We start from the raw sequence: 19,361 nt of genomic DNA on the forward strand, positions 1-19,361 counted from the left end.
GGTTCCTCAGGATTCAATTTTAGGGACTCTCTCGTTTATTATTTTTATGAATGACATCAATGAGAATATTTCTGGAAGCATGAATTGTTTTGCTGATGATGTAAAACTTATGGGGATTGTAGAAAATGAAGAACAGGTAAAACAGCTTTTAGATTATATTACTAAGTGAGCGGATAGGTGGAGAATGGCGGTTTTTTACGGAAATGTCAAGTGCTACACTTAGGTCATGGAAATCAGCGTAAGAGTTATCGTTTACAGGGTTCAATCATTAGTCAGGCAGAAAATGTTATTGATCTGGGTATCTTAATAAATCATGACTTCAAGTTTAGTGAACAGTGCAGCATTGTAAGTAACAAAGCCAACAGATTGCTTGGGTTTATCAATAGACCTATTTCAAATAAATCTAAGAAGGTTCTTCTGCCTTTATATAGGAGTTTAGTAAAACCCTATTTTGAGTATGCTGTTCAGTTTTGGTAGCCTTATCTGAGGAAAGATATTTGTGTGTTGAAAAGGGTTCAAAGAAGGACTGGTAAGGGAATTTTCAGATTTAGATTATGATAATCGACTTAATAGGCTTAATATGTATAGCCTGGAGAAAAGGAGGATCAGAGGAGACATGATCCTGTTGTTTAAATTTATCAAAATGAATGATGTTAATGGTTTAAATTTTTGCACCGGAAAGCAGGACGAGGGGTCCTTGTTTTAAGTTATTCAAATCTCAGGCTAACCTGGGAATAAGGAAAAACTTTATTAGGGTTGTGGGCACTTGGAACAGCTTACCGGAAGAGGTGGTAATGACTAAGGGGGTGGATAGTTTTAAGAGGGCCATTGATCTTCATTAGGGAATAATAAATTGACTAGGACCAGCCTAGTTGGGCCAAGAGCCTGTTGCTGGTCGTCACATTTCTATTTGAATTATCTTTAAAGTCGTTTTACTCAAAACTTGAAAATGTCCACTTACATCCCTTTGCTTCTCACTGCCTCATATAGCAAAAAATATTGCATGGAGGTATTTTATCCTAACAAGGATTTTTTCTTCATCAGTACTCAAAGTTGAAGTGTCAGCATGCAAATCATATAAAGATTCGAAACGTAAGCTGGATTAACTTGAATTATTTAGATTCGAAACTTATAACTACATGCTATGCTAAAGAGTTTTCTAGCAAACCTGAAACGGAAGAATTCAGTTTACTTCTCTCCTACGGGGAAAAATCAACTCAAAGTAATTTCTGGTGTCTGCAGTTCTTTGTCACTTTGCTCAAGAAATTTCTTGACAAGCTGGACTCGCTATTTCAGTTCAACGGGTTGATCATGGATTGTTTACAGTACTTTGCAGAGTAAATACAAAGGCAGGGTCCGGCTAACTAAAATTAAGGCCCTAAGTCCAAAATAATTTGGAGACCCCCCCCCCCCCCCGAAGACTCTATAGCGGAATGCAGTGGCTGATTCACTGGTTTGAGTTTTGTCGAATCGCATTTTTTTTTTGGGAGGTGGCTTATTGATCTTTCTCAGAATTTCATGTGCATTTATAAATTCCCTTCGAGGCCCCTCATAATTTTGACATGGTAAATTCACTACTGGCAGAAGAAATAAAAGTTCTCCTTTTTAGAAGTATTTTTTCCAATTAACAAGTCATTACTTTTTTAACATATTTTAAAAAATGATGTACTTTCCGTATAGTTATAATGCCATGCTTAGTTCTTTAAGAAGTAATTTGGGACCCCTTAGGAAGATGGGGCCCCAAGCCCAGGCCTACTTGACCTGTGTGATAATTAGGCTTTGTATGAAGGAAAGATTGACGTTAAAATGAACTTGCTAGTGGTTTAAATCATGACGAATGTTGTTCACTCACCTGTGTAAAGTGACCGACTTCATGTTGAAACTGGAAAGGGCTGATCCATTTCTTTTGAAACTGCTTGACTTCTTCATAGAACATAGTTAGTACTTTATTCCAGTCGGCGGTGTTGCTTTTGCAATCAGCTTTTCCGTAGCAAATTAATTGAGTGTAGGCGATATTCTGCCCAACAGCAAAATTTCCTGTGGAAATATTTCTTATCACTTATGGTAGAATCAATGAGCCAAATGCGAGATTACTGAAATGTGTGTTTACATGATACACGATTTACCCTTCGCTGGTTTAGACTATTTTGGTTTTGCTGAACCTACGTGTTATATTTCTAACTGATATTTTTTTTTGGCTAATTTCTATTCGTTTCAATATTTGGCTCTTCTCACGGAATCGTTACGAAACACTGGCATCGAAATAATAGTCATCGGCAAACTCTCTAAATAGTTTTAGGGGAGGAGTGTGTACAGTGAGACAAGGAGGAGAACAGCGAGGCAACATCAATTTATTTTCCGTTTGGATGTTTCCAGTCTATGTAAAACTTTTGAGAGGTCAAGTCAATATACTGTGAACAATATATAGAAAAAATGTTGCTTTCATGTAAGAAAAATCATGTAAGAAATCATTTAAGAAAAATAACTCATCATCATCATCACTGGCTCGAGAACCCCGTCTTTCCCATGACCTGTAGGGCCTGGTCTTTTCCATAAGTTTCTTCAGTTGGACCTGTTTTTCGCTTGACTTCTCCAGTTTTGGGATTTAAAAGTCTTGAAGTCTCTGTCCAGGCAATCCAGCCATCGAATTTTTGGTCTTCCTCTCGGACGTTTTCCAATTGGAAGAAAAATAACTATGTAATCATAAAGTAAGAAATAACAACGTTCATTAACGTCAAATAACGATTATTTATCTTATGTAATCATAGTTTGAACTCATCGGTGTAAAATATCTCCATCGTTTGTTGCACGTCTTCTAAACTGTTATATAAACGTTACAGAATGAGATTGTTAATACATTAGCCTGTTTACTAATGTTTGTTTTTTTCAGTAGAATGATGTTAATTTTCTTTGTATGAGAGTGGTAGCTATTGAGTTTATATTTTGCGATGAGGGAACAGTGAGACACCATTAATTCGATGCTCACTGTTTCCACTGCACTTTTATATTGAAAGTGGAGAAATTATACATTGAATTAAATTTATTTTCAACTAAACTGTTGATGCAAATAATAATACTAAAATAAGCCCTGCACCAAAAAAATGAGACTGCTTGGACGGAATTACAAATTTTTTTATGGCTATATAGTATCATGTAAATATTTACATTTCGTACTTATTCTATTTAAAATTAAAAAAAAAATCAATCGCAATAAGCTAAATGAAATAATTTTTCCACATTTCAAAATTTCAACAAAAATGTAATTGAACTTTCGTGTCTCACTGTACCCACTCTTCCATAACTGCCGTGCTAAGCACGGATGTCGTATTTGTCAATTTTATCAAAATTGAGTTGTTTCAAAATTGTGTCACCAGGTGGTTTTTGGAACATATTTTATCAAAATACAATGTTTAATGGTTGTGTCAAAAGTTGTGTCGAAATTGTGTCACCAGGTGGTTTTTGGAACATATTTTATCAAAATACAATATTTAATGGTCATTTGTGAACGAAAATTTTTTTTTAACAATATCTTAAAAACTGGCATCTGAAACAAACATAATGAAGGCGTAAAACTTTAAAAAGCAAATATCTCATTCAGCTACAGATACGACTGTTGCACTTAGCAGAGCAGTACAAGTATACCCTCCTAGATTTAAATCTAGGTCCAGATCCGTGAAGCAAATGATTATAATTTTTCATCCTTATTACCAGTCTAACAAACGGTTTGCAGCTTGTCTTTTAGTTTAGTCATTAACTATAGTGGGGTTTCTTGAAGTAAACGTATGGCACTAAGGGTTTCGTGGCCTAAAAAGTTTGGGAACCTCAGCTCTAGATAATTTTAGCAGTTTTAGTTAAGAACAAATAAATTTTTTATTCTGAAAAAAAAAAAAAAAAAAAAAAAAAACGCGGGGAACACCACCTTTATTATTTTCTTCACATAAGAGTCTAATACACGTAAATTGATTTGACATACTTCAAATCAATTTATTTGTACATATATTTGTAAATATACAGGAGAACCGAATGATCTTTTAATTTTCAACTACGGGGAAAGCAGTGCGGATACCTCTAGTTGCAAAATAAAACAGTGATTAAATGAGCCATGCTTTGCCAATGGAGAGAATGAAATATATTCCCTGTTTCTGCTACGCATAAGCATTTTAAATACGTAGATGCTAGATTTATTCAAATCCTAATGCAATAATATTTTAATTACTGATTGTCTGATTACCCTAGTCAACAAAAAAAGAACTTTTTATCTGTGCATCCTGGTTTTAAATATTAATCAATTCCTACTAGTTTTGGGTCGAGAAAAACGAATATAGTAGTGGATTTTTTTTATTAGCTCTTATTTTCAAGGTAATGTTGAAAAGGAGAAAAACATCCTGTGCAATAAATGTTATTAAATAGGTTTTGGTATTAAATAGGTATATAGGTATAGGTATATTTGGTATTAAATAGGTATAATATATATATATATACATAAATTCTTGTTCGATGTCTTTGATTTACACCTTATTTTAAAGCTTATCGTGCAGGCTACTGACGAAAAATAGACCCAAGGTCTAAAAATTTTTTTTTGGGCAAAAAAAACCGTTTTTAAAGAACCAGAATGAGATTTTCGGTTAAATTTATAACTTTAACTTGCACTGTTACCGACAGAGCTGAATAGCTTGATCGGCAGAGCGTTCGACTGGTAACCAGGAGAATGCGTGTTCGGGCCCACGTCCGGACAATCTGTATCAAAAAATTAGAAAAATATCGCGCATTATATGAACAATGAATAACAAATATGAGGGAATACATGAGATAGAAACGTTTCTAGCTGTTATGAAAACTTGATGCAACACGGAGCTAAATTGATACTCAATTGTAGGTTTGTTTTTTTTTTGTTTTTTTTTTAAAGCTTTGGCTCCGGTAAGAAAATTAAAGCATAATGTAAGCGAAAATACAGGTATCAGGTTTAAGATTTCAGACTACAATGGAATTGTTTTTTGTTCAGTAAAATATAATAAATCGTATGTTGAAATATAGATTCTTCTAATGAGTTTTTGACTCTTTGTACAAATAAAAAAATAACTACCTCAATTTTAAGGGTAATATATATATTTTTCTTCTTTTTGCAAAAAAAAAAAAAAAAACAGCGTATCACATTTTTACTACATTCGAAAAGCTACGCTTAAAAAGGAACTTAGTTCAAATTATTTTGTATTTTAACCGTGCTGTTAAATGATGAACACGTGCTGCCATCTAATTCATAACGGTCCAAACAGCCTGCGATAACAAATTGTAAAAGTTTTCAAAAATAAAAACACTTCTCGGCAAGAAAAAAAAAAATTTAAATTAACCTGTGGGGGTTTTTTTTCCGGTAGAGCGTTCGGCTATAAACTGTCTGAACTTCGGGCCAGTTCGAACTGTCCGACATAATAGCAAATTTACATTAATATTACGCATTACATGTACTCATAACATACAACAGATGACACACGTAATAAAATAAATGCAGTGGGAATGCTATTTGGTGTTTCGACTCCTTTATGCAGGCTACATTTATCATTCAGGTAAGTTGACTGCTAATCGAAGGGTGTTCTTCGCTTTTTTTTAAAGCTTTGAATCCGTTCAGACCACTGAGCATAATGTAAGCATAAAAAAAAAAGTAGCTATACCTCAAGGGAATCCTTTTTGTGCAGAAAAACATTTTCATTGTATACTGAATTGTAGATTTTTCTAATAGCAGTGTTTGAAATTTGTACAAATGAAAAAATACTACGCCGAATTAAAACTACGAGTTTCATAATCTTTAATTATTTGTTCGAATACGATAGAAAACATTAAAATTATTATCAACTTCATTAGTAAAAAATCATTTTCTACTCCTCTGCTTTCGGCTGAAAAAAAAAAAAAAAAGCATTTTGTCTACGTTCAAAAAATTACACTTAAAAAACGGACTCAGTTCAACTGGTTTTGGTTTTGAATTTTAAGTGTTCGATTGAAAGAAAAACAAGTGCGGGCATTTAAGCCGTATAGGTTAAAGAAACCTGCTATGGGAAATTGTTGAATATTCAAAAATAAAAACACTTATTTTTTCAATCAAATTTATTACTTCTCTAGAATGTTTGTTTCAATCGCTACGTGAGATCTTCCTCATTCTTTAATCTAATTCCATGTTTTACGAATAATTTTAAATCGTGTAATGCTGGCTAATGACAAAACATAGACGCATGATCTTACTATATTTTTTTCGGCAAAAAGCTTTTTTTACTGTGTTTTTTATTACGCATTCCTTCAATGAATAGCATTCGAAAAGTAAGGCGCAGTTGCTAGATTTGTTGGAGCGTCGTACTGTTAATCAGAATGGCGCCAGTTCGAATACGTGCCACTAAATATCTCTTTAATGTTTCTTTTTTTTCTTTCAGATACTCACATGGACCGGACTGTATTTGCCACAACCTGTTTTTTCACATGCAAAATTACTGATTTTTCACGTGTCACTCAGCCACACTTTTAATGATATTTATATTTGCATTGAAAATACGTACAACCAAAAGGGGAGCGATGATCAAATTATCACAACGTTGCATTTAACGAGGTTTTGTTACTGATGTCTTCAAATTACATGTCTTCTCTTGTGCACTTACTTTTTTCGGTTTTTCTTCCTAATATTCTTTCTTTGAAACTTTTAAAGAGCGAAATGCCTTATGAAACGATTCGAAGTACAGTGCGGAGTTCCGCACGGGTCGACTAGTATATATATATATATATATATATATATATATATATATATATATATATATATATATATATATATATATATATATATATATATATATATATATATATATATATATATATATATATATATATATATATATATATATATATATATATATATATATATATATATGCTCACAGTTCATTAGCTTTAGTTTTTAAACAAAATATCATGGGAGAAGTAAACAAAATCGAGTTTTAGAGGCATATCATTCATCAAAGAACTTCCGTAGGGAATGTTAGAACATCTGTTTTTAGTTCTCGTCTTCCTTGTTACTAAGAAGTTTTTTTAATATACCCTTAAAGGCTTCTTGGGTTTTTTTTCCCTCCCCTTACATTTTTTTTTTTTTTTCAAAAACAGTGATTTTTATAATTGCGCGTATTTGAACGGCCGTTAAAAATTCTCTCATTGATCTTAGCTTCAATAAATCTTCAAAATTTCCCTCTAAGGCATTGGAAAATTTTCTTTGCTCACAACTTTCACGAAGTTCTTTATTATTCCCAGGAGAATGAGCATGGGGGGAAGCAGAAGTGAGTGGATCTGCTAGAAGCTGATTTTGGGCACTTCTCTTCCCAGAATTTAAATTTCTTGAAGTCCATTTCGGTTTTCATGTTGTAAGATTTTCTATCCCAACCTGGGGTCGAAGATTAGAATACAGTCAGTCCCATGCGGGGTGGTTCTTTCTGCTAGGAAAAAAGAGCATTAGTGAGAATTCACTATCCTAATGGCCCTGTATCTTGAAAATTAGAGCTAATCTCAACGTTTTATGGTTATTTTCGTGTTTAGCGAGGCAAAATATTTCGGAAATAGCTATTTTTGAGCCGGATGCATTTTTGCTATTGACTAGTGTTATTCACTCACCAACTCTGCGGCAGTCGGAGCAGTCATGTTCGTATACACAATTTTCCGCACGTTTTTGGGCCACGGATGCTAATTCCGTATCCCAAACCTGAAAACAAAGAAAAAAAGGTTCATAATTTTATCTAAAGTACATTTTAGAAGCTCGCTATTAAATGTATGGGTGCTAGTATTTCAATTAAAATGTTTACTGGTAGTCACTTTCTCCGCATAAGAACTCCCTTTGCAATGAAGCCATATTTACAGTAAAATATTGACCTGCGAAAAAAACTTCACTAATTATCGTATTAGGTTTTTGTAGCTAATGATTTTATTACGAAAATTGTTCAAAATTCGCTAACAGAATTTGAAATTGATATGTGTGTTTCAATCACACAAATGAATGAATAAAATTACAGAGGACAATATAGGGTGCTGCTCAGGGTTCCAGGGTTCTTCTTCCATCAACTCTCGGGAAGGTATCTGAAGAGGAAATATGCTTTTTTTTAAAATTATTATTGTTGTCTTAATCCAAGAATGTGCGAGTGTTCACCTGTTTCAGTAAAACAAACTAAATTTTTATTTTAAGCACTTACTCGACTGGTCAGTGCTAATTCTGTGTTAGCTACCAGTTTGTTTTGCACTCTAGGCTTTCTTAAGAGGTTTTCCACCTCCAGCTCAGTTGCTCCTATGCCGTGCTGATGAGTGCTAATAAGCACGAAACTGCAGTCCTCGGCTGGAATTGACTGAGCTGGTGGTGTATTTCATGTACTTACAAATATGATTAAGGTTCTTAAAAGGTGTTTCAAACTTATGTTATTCATTATTTATGTAATACAAGGTTCAATATCTTTACCACCATAACTTTTTAAGAAGCCTTTTTGTTATACTGAAATGTATTTCACGATTTTTTTATCAGTAGTTCTAGCAGGTTGGTGCTAAAATAATGAAATAAATAAATAAATAAATAAATGTAATAAAGCCCTGAGTTATTTTCACTCAGATCTATTCCATAAGTTCATTTGAAGCAAGGTCTCGGTAGTAGCCAAAGGCTTAAACATCGTTGTTTCTAACCTACCATCTACTTCTTCTAATCACTCCTATTTGTTTTGTAAGTAATCCTAATATATATAATAAGTAATGATCGAGTAACGCGCGAGTTTCAACAATGAAACTTGCGCCACGCATGATAATTTGATGATATGTTTTGGTAATGTTTAACATGCAGGAAAAGTCTTTATTGTGACAAGGCTCGATCCGGTAACTTAGCTGTTTTACTGGTAAGACTGTGTCATTTCAGGGGAATGAAGAAACGGAATAATGGTCAACAAAATGAGCGCTACCTACTGGAGTTTAGGGTTAATCCATTTGAGTTACGGTTACAGTTTCAACTCTCAAAATATCACCAAACAAGCGATGGCTTCGTTCAAATGTAGAAGCAATTTTCACCCGTCATACCTTGTCGGGTGATTTTCTAGTTTGTAATAAATATTTTATGCCAAACTCACCATTTCTAGCATATTTGCTGCTTTTGGAAGTCCACCGCCTTTAGTTTCCTTCCCAGTAGCCACCACGCTTCTGACGTCATTGTGATATCGAAGTATGAAGTTGATTTCATTTTGCGTTACTCCTCTATAAAAAATTTGACAGGAATTATTCGCTGGAGCGCAATATGAGTGGTTTAAACTGTAGCGCAAGTAGAGGGATGGACATTCGTTTGGAACACTTCGGCACTGAGCTGGCAAGAAAGTTATAGCCATCAATATGACTATTAGGATTTTCATGTCTGGATCTAAAAAAAGAGGTAAAGAAATTGAATTAAATGTAAAGAAGTTACAGTTGGTATGATAATCCATTTCAATTTGTTTCTATGGTTTTTATTTCTTAATTTTGGACAGAAGTACTGAGTACAGTACTTTAGAAGTTTTTCTTCTCTTTTGCACCAATTCAGGGCACCTATCATTTAGGAGAGTCAGGGGATGATTAATTCCCCTTTCCCCTGGTGTTGGAAAAATGAATGTATTTACTTGTAAGTGGGCATGGTTTTTGCTGTTTTTTTTAGGTATAATTTACCTCCCCCCCCCCTCTCCAGAATAAAATTCAAAATGTCGGACCTGATATGATTGACGCAATAACTCCATTAAAAATTATGGGACAGCTGTAGATCAAAGGAATATTTTGAGAGTTTAGTTATATATGGCATAACTTTTTTCGTTACCAATTTTTTTTTTTTTGATTAATAAAACATTAAGCGTGCATAATTCACGTCATTTCGTTTTTTTCATCTTATTTTTAAAAATTAATTTCAAGCTAAATTAGAAGTGAGCCTTCTATTAGAAACAGCTATCATTGTTGCACAGTACTTTTTACTCAATGTCATGTCGTTTCATTGATTTTATTGACTGATACGACGCCGTTATTAGACTTTTAGAATATGTACAGTGAAACCTGTGTAAGTTGACCACTTGCGGTGCAGTACTTTGGTGGTCAACTTAGACAGGTGGTCAACTTATAGAGGGTAGTTATGAAAACTTCTTTTTTTTTGTTGTTTCTTGTCCTATGCATTCATTTTTTAACATTGGAATACTTTAAACTCACTGTTATTGTTTAACATTACTTTAAAACAATAAGAAAAAATGTTGCTTAAATATTTTTAGAGATTATTTACCAGAATGACGCGTAAAGTATCATACAAATTTAAAATTTCTGTGAATCGATCAAAAAAAAAATAAAAAAAATGCCGCATTGCTTATGAAAAACTACTTACTTGATATTAACAATTCCTAAAGATTCATAACAAGTCAAAAGTGACTCAAATTCTTCATTTGATTTTTTCTTGTACATTTTTAACCATGGTAATCTACTTTTCAACAAAATACCTCCTTATTGAATTTTGACGCTTTTTCTGGGACTTAACATGAGCCCAATGTTTTTCGATGGAAACAAATATTTATAGGTTTTTCTAAAATGCCTGGTTACTTATTTGAGGCACGACTGAAGGAGCTTTTAGTACAATCTAATGCTTTTGCCTAGTGGTCAACTTACAAAGGTTTTTTTTACAATACTCCAAACCAAAGAGGTGTATATTAGTGGGCAAGATAGACAGGTGGTCAAGTTAGAGAGGTGGTCAAGTTACAGAGGTTTTCCTTCATTATATAAGATAGGACTAATTCCGTTCCTGACAAAAGCGGTCAACTTAGACAGGTGGTCAACTTACAAAAGTGGTCAACTTTACAGGTTTTACTGTAGTAAGATTAGCAGATATAATTAAATAATATAATGACATGTATGGAATCAATAATGATTTCATTTGACCTTGAAGAAAGAATACATTAATGCATCGTTTTTCCCAGCAAAACAAGAAAATCAAGCAAAGCGAGCTGATGTGTGCATCACATGACTTCCTTTTACGCCAATTTAATGATAATAGTGTCTTGGAGTAAGCAAAGAAACACTTTAAATATTTTTACCCCAAGTTTGTTGCGAACTTAAAAGCAAAAAAAAAAAAAAAACCGTTTTATACAGATGAATTTTCCCAATATTGGACATTTTAATGTGATTCAATGGTTGACTCTCTAAATATCGCCAATAGTAGCCAAAATGATACCAGATTTGAAAAAAAAAAAAAAACAAAAAACTACCACATTTGTCGCCAAGTTGGCGAAAAAACTTGGCGACCAAAAGCTTGGCGATATATCGCCAAGTGTTTGACAAATTATAACACCACTTGAGTTTGTAAATTAACAATAATTTCCCCCCAAAAAGGTGTAAAAGACCCCATTTGGAACATCCGAATGCAACCAAAAGTGGATGTGCTTAATTAGACCACACTAAGAGTCTACGTACCAAATTTCAACTTTCTAGAATAAACATTTTTGAGTTATGCGAGATACATACGACCATACGTACGTACATACGGACGTCACGAGTATCTATACGTTCTTAGGCATATATCCACGTGTGGTCGGGTTGAAAAAAAAAAATATTAATTTGAATTTTTGGCATCTTGAATTCAAATTATGTTTTTCGCAATCACGAGCGTGTGTATGCGCGTGTGTGTGGGGCGAGTAAAATGGAAATTAAGGGAGAAAATTTTGGGTGAAAAATTTTTCGCGAATACAGTACTTCCTTTATTTGGTAAAAGGAAGTAAAAACGCACTTCTTACTTACTTTTCACTAAATCTGCAAAATATTATTATTTTTCACAAGTAAAAAAAACATCCCAAGAGAAAGTATGAATGTAACTGCATCCATGGAGCTTCTGTTACTATACTACGACGAAGGTCTTGTCGATTAAGTAATCATCTACATAAAATTTTGTCACAGAAAATATTTTAAAAATATAAACGCAAAGATTAAGATACTTTTTAACCCCCCACGTTAAAAAGAAGAGTTATTAGTAGTTTGATGTGTGTATCTGTGCATCTGCGTGTGCACTATAGTATCGTAGCTCATAAACGAAAAGAGTAATTTTGGTAATTGTTTTTGTTAAAAGGAGACTTGATCAGGGCCTGATTACCACACGGGCCAACTAGGCTTGGGCAAGGGACCCCATCTTCCTAAGAAACTCCTATTATTTTAAAAATATGAATAGCATTACAGAATCATATATTTTCAAGAAAATAATAAATGATTAATTATTTATTACTTACAAAAAACTCTGATACTTTTTTAGTATTTCTCTTGTATAGTTGGTTTTATAAAAGTAAGAAAGCTTTATTCCTTGAGAGTTTCATGCGAAGTTAGGTACAGTTACTTCCTTTTACGAAGTAAAGGAAGTATTGTATTCGCGAAAAAAATTTCATCCAAAAAATCGGTATTAATTTTCATTTTGCTCGCCCCCGAATGAATATTGAGTTTTTTTTCAACCTGCCCACTCGTGGATATAGGCCTAAAAACGTATAGACACCCAAAATATCCATTTTGACGATCCCAACCACTTTTTTCGTGACGTCCGTTTGTACGTATGTATGTGCGTATGTAACTCGCCTAATTCAAAAACGGTATGTCCTAGAAAGTTGAAATTTGGTATGTATACTCCTAGTGGAGTCTAGTTGTGCCTCTCCCCTTTTGTTTGCATTCGGATGCCCCCAAACAGACCCCCCAAAAGGGGTCTGTTTGGGGGGACATCATTGTTAATTTCAATGCAAACTCAAGAGTTGTTATAATTTGGCAAACACTTTGCGATATATCGCCAAGCTTTTGGTCGCCAAGTTTTTTTCGCCAACTTGGTGGGTTTTTTTTTTTTTTTTTGAGCAATTACGATTGCTTATTGTTCTCACTTGACAGTCCTTGATGTTCCGGTTCCTTTTTCAGCTTGGACCAGGGCTGCAGCACCACCGTCCACCGGCGGCGGCGCGGCAGGTCCTGAGCACTGTCCCCCGAAATCCACTTTTGCTGGGCGGTGGCGTCCATGTCCTACACACGCATGCGCATACACAGTCGCCTACGCGCGCACGCCTTTACACACATACACACGCCTACGTGCACACACGTAAGCCTACACACACACGCACACAACTATATACACGTAAGCACCCAGGAGGAGGGACATGCTTGGGTGGGGGAGCCATTTCTAGAAACAATAACTCTAACCAGTAGAGTCTTGTCGCAACTCGTGATTGCGAAAAACATAATTTGAATTCAAAGTTTCGGAATTCAAATTAGAGTTTTTTTTTTAAATCTGGTTCCATTTTGACCACTATTGGCGATATTTTGAGAGTTAACCATTGAATCACACTAAAATGTCCAATACTGGAAAATTTAATCTGTATAAAACTTTTTTTTGCTTCAGTTCGCAACAAACGGGGTAAAAATATTTAAAGTGTTTCTTTTATTTTTCCAAGGTACTATTATCATTAAATTTTCATAAAAGGAAATCATGTGATGCACACATGTTTTTTTTTCCATGCATAAACTGACTAATAAAGCTAAAAAGGCTCAGAAAAAGATTTTTTTTTTGGTAAATGGCTTATTTTTTCTTTTGAATATATGCTTGAGAGGGGGGAGGCAACATACTCTTTCCTATTTTATTGTGCTATAAAAGTATTAAGTCGTGAAATGGATATAAAAAAGCAGTGGTGGTGCTAGGCATGAGCAAACAGTGCAACTTCACTGGGCCTTGAGCCCCTTTATATAGGGACCCGCAAGGGATCTAGCACCAATATTGCAAAAAATTTAAACATTTTTTTGTATTGACTAAAAATGGTTGAATAGAGAGAGGGCGCCCCCAAAGTATTGTGGGCATTGGGCTTTTAGTTAATCGGGCCTTGGACTTGATTGAGAATGTTCAAAAAACAAGAGTGACAAATCAAACACAAATATGTCCGTAAATATGATTATATATACGGCCATTTTAAATGCTACTCAATAGTAAAAAACATGCATTATGTTCAGAAAGAGGAGTTTGTTTTTAGCAATATCACTATATAGCTTACCTAAAAATATACAAGCAGTATCTGGAGAAGTTTTCTTTTTTACAAACTGCACTCAAGGTTCAAAATCCCCATTTTTAGAAAAGTTAAAATATTTTGAACACGTTTCTCTAATGGCGTTAAAATAAGTGACACAGGTCCTCCTTCCTTTGCTTCTGTTTCTCATTCTCTCTGTTTCAAATTCATGGGCTCGTCAATATGGGATATAGTCATCATAACTGCTCCCTCTCAATGTACCAGCATCAGAATACATCGAACACGAAGAATTCAAAATTTTAGGATTTTTTTTCCCATCCTTCATCTATATTTATAACTGATATGACGCATTTTTAAAGTATGAGCAAACGAAACAATTGCACAAGAGGCGATTAAAAGGATCAGCACTATTAACCACAAACCACATTTCAACGCGACGTTCAAACCAACTTCTACACATTTAACGAATGGATCCTACTCGTAAAAGAACTCATTATTTCCACTTCTCGGTAAAATAAATAAACAAATAAATAAACCATCTGACAGCGAAAAACGGAAACAAGGTATCACAGCTGCAGGTAAAAACATAAATAAATATTCGCTGATTAGTTTAAAAAACCCCTTCAAAGTAGTGTTTTAAATTGTTGAATTGCTTCCTTGATTCAAGTTTCCAAGGTTCGAAATGAAATATTTTGTCGCAGTTTCTTTTATTTGCTCATAAATGTTTACATTTATGAAAGTTTTGTTACTGTTCATAAATATTTATAGTTTATTATAATTATTAAATATTTATATTATCTACTAGTGGTACCCGCACGACTTCGCCCGTAACAGAAAAATTATAAGGTCTTTTGGTTCGTCTGTATATTTACAAATGTATGGTGAATTTTCTCGCCAATTGGCTTGTACCCATGTTACGGTTCCACGTTATGATAATTTCGTATCTCGCCAATTGGCTTGTGCCCATGTTACGGTTCCACGTTATGATAATTTCGTATCTCGCCAATTGGCTTGTGCCCATGTTACGGTTCCACGTTATGATAATTTCGTAATTTACTCGTCCATCATATGATTTTTTTTTCTTAAAATTGGAATAGAAAAAGAACCACATCGAATTTTCAAAAAATCGCTTCGAGGTGCACACCCCCATGCTACAAACTAACTTTGTGCCAAATTTCATGAAAATCTGCCGAACGGTCTAGGCGCTATGCGCGTCACAGACATCCTACAGACATCCAGACATCCTCCGGACAGAGAGACTTTCAGCTTTATTATTAGTAACTAGTGGCACCCGCACGGCTTCGCCCGTAATAGAAAAATTAAAGGTCTTTTGGTTCGCTTGTATATTTACAAATAATGTATGGTGAATTTTCCCGCCAATTGGCTTGTACCGACGTTACGGTTCCACGCTATGATAATTTCGTATCTCGCCAATTGGCTTGTGCCCATGTTACGGTTCCACGTTATGATGATTTCGTAATTTATGATAGTTTTTTTCTTAAAATTGGAATAAAAAAAGAACCACATCGAATTTTCGAAAAATCGCTTCGAGGTGCACACCCCCATGCTACATACTAACTTTGTGCCAAATTTCATGAAAATCGGCCGAACGGTTTAGGCGCTATGCGCGTCACAGACATCCTACAGATATCCTACAGACATCCTACAGATATCCTACAGACATCTAGACATCCTCCGGACAGAGAGACTTTCTGCTTTATTATTAGTAAGGAAGATAGATATAAAGGTGACGGTGTTTCTTCGTTTCTTTGTTTGCACCCGACGGCCAGAAGCCCCCATAGCACATACAGCTCTGGAATTTGGCACAAAATTTGAACGTACCCCGACCGTCTGCACCTCGAAGCCCGAATTCTAAATTTCGAATTATTTTTCTAATTAACTAATTAAGCTAAATTTCGGCTAATTAGGGGGTAAAAAATCCCCCACCCCCTAACATTATATATCGTTGGAAAGGATTTTCCTTCCCAAACAAGATGGTGTTTGTTCCATTTCTCTCACTTAATTTGAACTGGAGACATAAGCGATTCTAATTGAGCCAATTTTCAAGGCTTCTCTTTCGTGAACTTGCTATAACACTAATTCCACTTTCCAGACAATTTTCAACCATAACACTAGGTCCATTTTCCAGACAATTTTTCAGTTACTTTCTTTTTAAAAATTTTGGAGGAAGTTGCCTTTGTTGCTTATGAATATTTTACTCTAATTACTTTATTTTAAATTCATTGTGCGTATGTGAATTTATTTTCTTTTTAAGAAGAAAGTTGCTTGGCGAATTTGGCGATGAATTATGGAGTTTTTTTACATTTTAAAGCTACCGCAAACGTAACTTTGATGTAATTTGTTTTTCTTTAATTCAACGAATTTTCTTTAAATTTTTAGCACAGGCATCGCAGTGCGGGTACTGCTAGTCTATATATATGAAAATGGATGTTGGTAAATGGTGTGGCTGTGTGGGTGGGTGTGTGTGTCTGTGTTCCCTAAGATCGCAAAAACTACCCGGCAGATTTGGCTGAAACTTTCACCATTTGTTCTATTCGGAACAGGGAAGGTTTATAGAGCAGTTCGAAAAAAATCCGATTGATAGTTCCTTTTTTATTCGAATTTAAGTCCCAATTTTCGCATAAATGCCCCATTTGTTTATAATTTTTTGAAATAAATTATTTTAGTCTCCTTTTATAGAGGTAAGTTTATTTTTTAATTATTGAATAGCTATGGTAAATTCTTTAGCGGGGCGGTAAATTACTGCTTAAATGCTTGCTTACTTAGTTTTAATTTAATTTTTAATAAAATTATTCGGTATTAAACAATATTTTTCTTTTTAAAATAACAAATGATATTGTTAGTAAATATTTTTACAAAATTAAAATGTTTATTAATACTAATAAGATATGTATAGAACTTATATTGATTTTTAATTCGAACATATATCTTTTATAGTATTTTTTTCCTAACCTCGATTTTTCCGGCATGCCGGAAAGGACCAGGCAAGATTTATTGAAAATCTGGTGACTCCCGAATTTTGCGGGGTAATACGGTACGACAATATCTTTCCCTTTAATACAAAAAATAAAATTAATTTTCTTATTTCTTAAACATCTATATCCTTATGCAGACAATTTTTTGTACTTGATCGTTGATGCCAGAGCCCTAAAATTTCTTCTGAACGAAGTTTATGGTATAAAGAAAAAATATACACTTGAGATAAAGAAAAGATGTTACTTTAAGTTTAGACCATTCCATGTCAAATCAATAAGGAACTCGACCTAACCATCTCAGATTTTCATGAAACTTTCAGAAATCTCACCCTTTGATATCTTAGATTAACACGAAATTAAATACTTTTCGAGAATTTTTTTTTCAATTATTTTAAAATTGAAAAACTCAAAAGCTTTTGAGATTGTGTCTTTTTAAGAGTCTTTAAAAAGCTAAAAATTTTTAGACTAAGACTATGAAGGGATCAGCTGTTTCAGCAAATAATGCTGGACTATTTTTGAAGTTTTTTGCCGAAATTTGCATTGAAATAATTTTAATAAGACAAGTGCTTATGAGAACTAGAGTTGTATAGTAGTTCAGTTCAAGAAAAATTGCATGCGCTTTAATTTAAAGCGTAATTTTTTTCCGATGCGAATATTTTTCCCCTCAAAGAATTAAAATTTAAAAATTAAAAAAAAATAGTATTTTTTTAAAGATTTGAAAAAACGTGTGACGTAGAACGTATTTTGATGAATACATCCAAATTCTTTTTAGAGTGGGACCATAAAGGGATCAGTAGTTACAGCAAGCCTAATGTAGGATACTTTTTTTTTTGCAATTTTTACTTAAAATTTTTGGCAACTGCTGTAACTGCTCAGTAGATCCTTTCATGGTGCTATTCCGAAATCTTTTGGGTGTATTCATAAAAATACGTTAAAATCATTTTTTATCCCAAAAACTTTTAAAGATACTATCGCAAAATTTTTAAACGGTTTAAAATTTTATAATTTTGTGAAACGTTTTTCTTTAAAATGTATTCATGTTTCATATCAAATTAGACAACCTATTAACTATTTTTAAAATGAGCTGCTATACAGTACCACCAAAGAATAGTACTATTCTGTAGCTCCCATAGAACTTGAGTTGTAGCATTTTAAAGCACTGCCGGCAAAGAAAAAAAATTGCTTTTTTCCGAATTTCAAAAATTAATTAATCATCAATTACGAATGATATTTCAGGAAATAATAAAAATGAATTTAAGAGGTCAAAGTGTAAGATTTTTGAAAAGCTGAGATGGCTAGGTTGAGAATATATTTATTTTTGGTTGATTTGTTCTTTATGAAAATTCATATTTCGTGGGTTAAATACCTGTAAAACAATTCGAGTAAATAGTTACAGACAAACATGTTCTTAATTTAAAGCTTGAAAAATTATACAACAAACGTTCTAAAATTCTACTCGAAAAAGAATAACAACGTTTGTACTCACGATTTTTTCTCTCAGGGGAAACAAATACTTTGCGAAGGGAGCTTGTCAAATGCTATCTGTTCTTCAAAATATTGCCCTAACATTTTATCTACACTTTTGGCATCACTTATTACGTCGGAGTATTGTATCCTTCGAAGATTCGTGATCACAGACAGAAGTGCTAAGAATCTTGAATGGATGATTTCATTTCTTATTCGTGATACTGTTTTTATTCATTCGAACACAGAAACAATGCTCACAGCGACTCCATTGTAGCTTGGGGAAAATAGATGTAAATCTATTACATAAGTCTGTCACCGGGTGCTTCTTTAGAAAATACGGCCTCAACTTTGTATTTTTTTTTGTTCATAACGTATTCTTACCTCACCTTCTGAAATCAAGGTAATTTATTTGTCATATTTTTCCATGACACAGGATTACTTTTACTTAGTTCCTTTTGTAGGAAGATGCAAATTCTATCGTTTCGTGAGTTTCTCAGGGTGGAGTAATTTCAATAAGATGTCTACTTTAAAAAGTGACAGGGAAGAAATACGAAAGCACAGAGGATACTAAATTTTACAAATTCGAATGCAATACGAAAACTGTTTGCAAGTTTTGCTCTTGTAAAGAATGTCGAAAACTAGATATTGCTGTCAGACATATAATAAGGTTTTTTTTTCAAGGTATAAAAATACTTTTCACATTGTTTAGGGGAGTAAAATTTGTTTTAGGGGAACGAAAAAGACTAAAACCATTATATGTTCTTTGTACCATAATCAGGAACGTATGCAAGGGGGTGGTTTATAAGGTTCAAACCCCCTCCGAAATTTTTCATCCAAAGAAATGCTTTCCTTTATTTATTTTGTTTATTTATTTATTTT

General features: G+C 33.7%; 1 protein-coding gene across 1 annotated transcript in view; it reads right to left on the minus strand.

Annotated features, from left to right (window-relative positions):
• LOC129235093 (CRISP/Allergen/PR-1-like) overlaps positions 1-18,561 on the minus strand; it is a 32,973-nt gene extending 14,412 nt beyond the window's left edge. Inside the window, exons 1-4 of the mRNA XM_054868774.1 lie at positions 18,502-18,561; positions 9,118-9,401; positions 7,634-7,721; positions 1,853-2,037 (exon numbers count right to left, since the gene is read on the minus strand). Coding sequence (XP_054724749.1) covers positions 1,853-2,037; positions 7,634-7,721; positions 9,118-9,393 — 549 coding nt within the window. The 5' untranslated portion in view covers positions 9,394-9,401; positions 18,502-18,561. The remainder of the gene's footprint in view (positions 1-1,852; positions 2,038-7,633; positions 7,722-9,117; positions 9,402-18,501) is intronic.
• Between the last annotated feature and the right edge of the window lie 800 nt (positions 18,562-19,361).

The sequence above is a fragment of the Uloborus diversus genome, chromosome 2 (assembly GCF_026930045.1).
Source record: "Uloborus diversus isolate 005 chromosome 2, Udiv.v.3.1, whole genome shotgun sequence".
Lineage (NCBI taxonomy): Eukaryota > Metazoa > Arthropoda > Arachnida > Araneae > Uloboridae > Uloborus > Uloborus diversus.